Source organism: Plectropomus leopardus, chromosome 1 (genome assembly GCF_008729295.1).
Source record: "Plectropomus leopardus isolate mb chromosome 1, YSFRI_Pleo_2.0, whole genome shotgun sequence".
Lineage (NCBI taxonomy): Eukaryota > Metazoa > Chordata > Actinopteri > Perciformes > Serranidae > Plectropomus > Plectropomus leopardus.
This window is the reverse complement of record NC_056463.1, coordinates 38177152-38181738: the sequence shown is the minus strand read 5'-3', so window position 1 is coordinate 38181738 and position 4587 is coordinate 38177152. Positions and strand designations below refer to the sequence as shown.

The following is a 4587-nucleotide window of genomic DNA, read 5'->3' as shown; positions in this document are numbered from 1 at the left end:
TAAATAAACTGTAAGGTAAATGCATTTGTGGCAACTTCAGTAGCCTTCTCTTCATAATAAAGTTTACACTGTGATTATGTAAGGTAAAGTTAATTTGCCTTCTTTGGATTGTTCATTTATTTAAATCAGGAATTATGTCTACATTAATAGAATTTGTTATTCATTTTCATCTGTTATCAGATAAACCAGTCAAGCTACCCTAAAATTAAAGATTGGACTGGACCCCTGACTTTTCTCATTTGTCCTATACCAACATACCATTGAGTTGCATGTAATCCTGCAATTAGACTAGACACTCTCCCTAGGTGTAAAGTAATCTCCATTTGTCAAATATTGTCTTTAATAGATCTAAACTATCAAGGGGGGGGGGGGGGGGGGGCATAGTCTTATGGGACCTCTGTGGTAACTATGGCCCTGATTGCAAGCTCTTATTTGGAAACAAACGTTTTGCTTTTATTTTGAATAGACGTGCTTCCGGTATCATTGTAGCTAGCTGGGCTAGCTGCACACTTGACGTAACAGGAATGTCTCACAGCAGATCTACAGCCAGTCCCGAAAGTAAAATCAGCCGCAAAAGTCCTTGGAGTTTTATGGCTATCGGGTTAATACAGTCTTCCCTCGCGACGTCGCTAACGTCAGTAAAACAGCTAGCTGACAGACTGGGTGGAAGGTGAATTTGAAGCAGAGGGCCGTTCTGTTGGAACTTCGCTGAGTCCAGCAGCAGCTCAGCCGCGACCACACCCTCCCCGCTTCCTCATAGTACTGCAGCGGGAGCGCGCAGCACGACTTCGAATCTCCAGGAATAACGGCCCCGTCTTCCAGCTACGTTTACTGTTTCGTGCCAGTGGAACTTCTCAGGACAAGTGAGTTAAACTTTCAAAGACCACGGATGGATATGAGAAGAGAGTCCTCACAGAGGATCTGCGGGGGTACACAGACTCTGGTGCCGAGTTAAGACGCGGAGGAGGAGGTGGAGGGCAGACACACGGACGATGCTTATGGAGTGGACGCGACCGGAGCAGCCGCTAACGTTAGCTTCCAACCCCGGGCTCTGTTTGAAAAAGAAGAGGTTGAAAGTGGATTGCAGGGTTTGTGCTGTTTGTAGTCGTCATTTCGGTGGGATTTACTTGGGAGGACTCATGAAATGATGGTGCTGGAGGGAAACACAAGTCTTGTCGCTGTCCAGAGGAGCTGCCCGGATGGTGCCCCGTTTGTAACCAGCATGAGTACGCCAGGCCGGTCAAACTCATTGGGAACAAGTCGGACAAGATCCCGGGGCTGTTTCAGGCTACTTGATCTGATGCAAATGGACACGAAATGATATGGTATTGATATTAGTCAAAGAGACTGTAAAGCCATCTGCTAAATGTTGAGATGATGTTTTCTTGGCTGTAGTCACACAAAGACCCCAAGAAACGACATCTAACGTTACAAAACTAGCACAGAGTCATTTCAACAGATGTAAGTCCAACTGGGAGCATTCTTGTTTCAAACAGTAAGGAGCCTTTGACATTATTTTTCGTATTCCCAATTCGCACTTTGCTGTTAAGAAGGCACCTTGGTGGCACTGCAGTTGTGTGTGTGTGATATTTCTAAATTCAACAGCCTGTGAATTCTTCAGTGCCACGGAAACCTGGGACTACAATAAGAATATTGACTTTTGGATTAACATTATGTTGTTCAGGGCATTTAAATTATTTGTCAAGATAAAGCATATATCATATTACACTGATTACTCTGAAGTTGTGTGGATTTTGATTGACTGCCCTGCATTGTAAAATTACTAATAACCAAGGCAGATTAAACGGGGATTTGCTAGACTATAGTTTAGACTTCTACAATACTAAATTTTAGAGACACAATAATTAATAATGGGAATGTCATTCAAACATATTTAAATGCAGTAATTGAGTTTAGCTCTTGCTACATGTCTATATTGAGAATACATGTCCCGTGTGTCTATATACAATGTACAGTTCGTTGCCTATACTCTGAAGGAATTTAGGGAAGACTTTTTGGCCAGTTGTTATTTAAAATAGTTTGTAAAAATATGGAGGTGATGCTTATCTTGGAAATGTCTTAAACAGTGCAATGCAGTGTACAGCGACAGACAACTATAAATAAGAGCAGTTTGACCCTCGTCCCCCCACCCCCCTACTTCTCCTTCCACCCCTCTCCTTATTATGGCTAGTGGTGGCTCTGGTAAATCGGCTAGTGAGGGATCAACCAGCACACCCAGTGGAAGTTTGCAGCAGAGGAAGCGCCTGTCCTCCATCTGTGACACATGCAAGGGCAAGATGCAGCTGGTGGCTGACCTCCTCCTGCTGTCCAGTGAGACCAGGCCGGTCATGACCTCTGAAGGAGTGGCAGTGGCCGACACCTTTGACCAGTGCCGTGACACAGTCATCGCCAGAACTAAAGAACTCTCAATTCTCACCCATGACATCCAGAGCCAGCTCAATATGGGCCGCTTCACAGAGGTGGGGGACCGTCTCCTGGAGATGGCAGACCTGGTGGTATCTTTGACAGAGTGCTCGGCCCATGCCTCTTACCTTGCCGCTGTGGAGACACTTGGCTCTCAGCCCTGTCTTCCAGGTCTGGTGGACCGTTACAAGGTGACCCGCTGCCGGCACGAAGTGGAGCAGAGCTGCAGCATTCTCCGAGTTACGCCATTGTCAGACCTCACCCCCCAGCTCCTCCTTGAGCTGTCTCAGAACATTTCCACCAACCTCAGGAATCTGACGGACATCTCCTCGCTGGCCAGCGAGCGGTCCAGGGACCGCTTTGCAAAAGAGCAGTTCAAACTGAGTGTCAAGAGCATGAGCACAAGTGGCACAGCCTTCTTGGCATGTGTCAAAGAGGTGAAGACCCAGCCCAGTGAGCTGACCAGGAACCGCTGTGTTCTCTTTAGTGCAGCTTTGGTCCAGGCTGTCAGTGCCCTGGTTGGGTTTGCCACAGAGCCTCAGTTCTTAGGAAGAGCTGCGAGTATCTCCACTGAAGGAAAGGGGGTACAGACTGCAGTGTTAGGGGGGGCCATGAGTGTGGTTTCCGCCTGTGTCCTCCTCACTCAGGGCCTCAGGGATGTTGCACAGCATCCTGAGAGCAGCTCGAAAATGTCTGACTACCGTGAGCGTCTGCGTAACTCTGCGTGTGCTGTGTCAGATGGCTGCACTCTGCTCACTCAGGCACTCAGAGAACGCTCCTCTCCAAGGACTCTGCCGCCAGTCAACTCTCATTCTGTGAATTAGTTTAGGAAGAGGATTTCCAGTCCCCTCTGTCCTATTTTGACATACCAAAGACACTTGGGTTTTCCTGTTCATCAGATTTAGAGTCAATGACATCAGAAGAAGGCTTTATGTGGGTCTGTTCATGTGATTGAAGTGTGTTTGAATACAGAGGAGCGCTAAAAACGTTACAGGGTTTTGTGTCGTGCTGGATGTGGCTCAAACCCTGTTACAAATGGACACCTTGAGCGCTCTAGGCCCGACACAAGCTCAGCTGACCACCCCTTCACCAACAGATAGCAGCCTTCAAACCTGAATAGTTTACCTCAGTTTTGCTCTGGTGAAAACACCAGCCTTGATGATGGATGTAGCCTTGTTGTGTGAACCTATGGTTGGCTGACCTACTCGAATACGCATGCTTTGTGTGATTGAAAAGAGTGATCTGAGTGTCTCAATGCCTGCTTTTGTTTTTTTCAACATGTGTGAATTCTCAATTGGTAAAAAGCTGCTGTGAGTGTGTGCCATAGGTTTTACACTATTTACCAGACTTCCCATAGTATTTTAAAGTGTTTTGATCATGCATGTAATGGAGTATTTATTTCAATAATTAAAGATGTTTTTTCTGAAATGCTAAAGCCAAATTGTCTTAAGGCTCTGTTCACTCAAATAACAAAAAAATAAAAAAGCATCTAGGCGTATCTGTCCATGCTGACGGCTAAGTTTTAATTGTACAACTTTGGAGTTATCTGTCTCTGAGATTTCTGCTTCTAATCCGATCCAATGGCGTTAAATTAACTTGTGGTATTCAAAGCATTGAAAAAATACTGCTTTCTAATAAGGCACCGTGTATAATTATAAGCTGTCACTGAAAAGAATGCTTGATACATCCTGTAATTACAACCAAAAAACTATTTGGTCTGACTAAATGGATTTTTTTTTACAACCTGGCAACCTTAACACTCTTATGAATGGCCTCTAACTGATGAATGAAACATTAATAAATGGCATTGTATTTTTTGTAAAATCTTAAGATGCAATTCAGAAAGCTTTTACATGGGCGTCCTTACAAAAAAATGCCATGAAAAATCTGCGAAATCTTTTAACACACAACCTCTTATACCTGAGAAGATGATATATTTATGTTGTGAGCACCAGTTATCTTAATAAAAAATGTTATCTATCAGGATTTTGGCGGCTCTGTATTTTCCAGAAACATTGTCTTCAGGTAGTCCACAGAATACAGCATCAGCAGTTTTAAATTTCTTCCGTGACAAATAGTTTGAATGAAAACTGTTAATTCACCTCCATTATGTTGGTGTGGAGGCAGATGGATTGAAATCTGGACAAGTTACACTCTGCATGG

The 4587-nt window shown here is 44.5% G+C and overlaps 1 protein-coding gene across 1 annotated transcript; it reads left to right on the top strand.

The window, feature by feature from the left end:
• Positions 1 to 506: 506 nt before the first annotated feature.
• tlnrd1 (talin rod domain containing 1) lies at positions 507 to 3922 on the top strand. Its single transcript, XM_042484696.1, has one exon. It carries the CDS (start codon positions 2184 to 2186, stop codon positions 3246 to 3248), a length of 1065 nt encoding a protein of 354 aa, XP_042340630.1. The 5' UTR covers positions 507 to 2183; the 3' UTR covers positions 3249 to 3922.
• Positions 3923 to 4587: the final 665 nt, after the last annotated feature.

Bases quoted from the DNA above. Each gene is read 5' to 3' on its own strand.
- tlnrd1 (XM_042484696.1), top strand. From the start codon at position 2,184: ATGGCTAGTGGTGGCTCTGGTAAATCGGCTAGTGAGGGATCAACCAGC.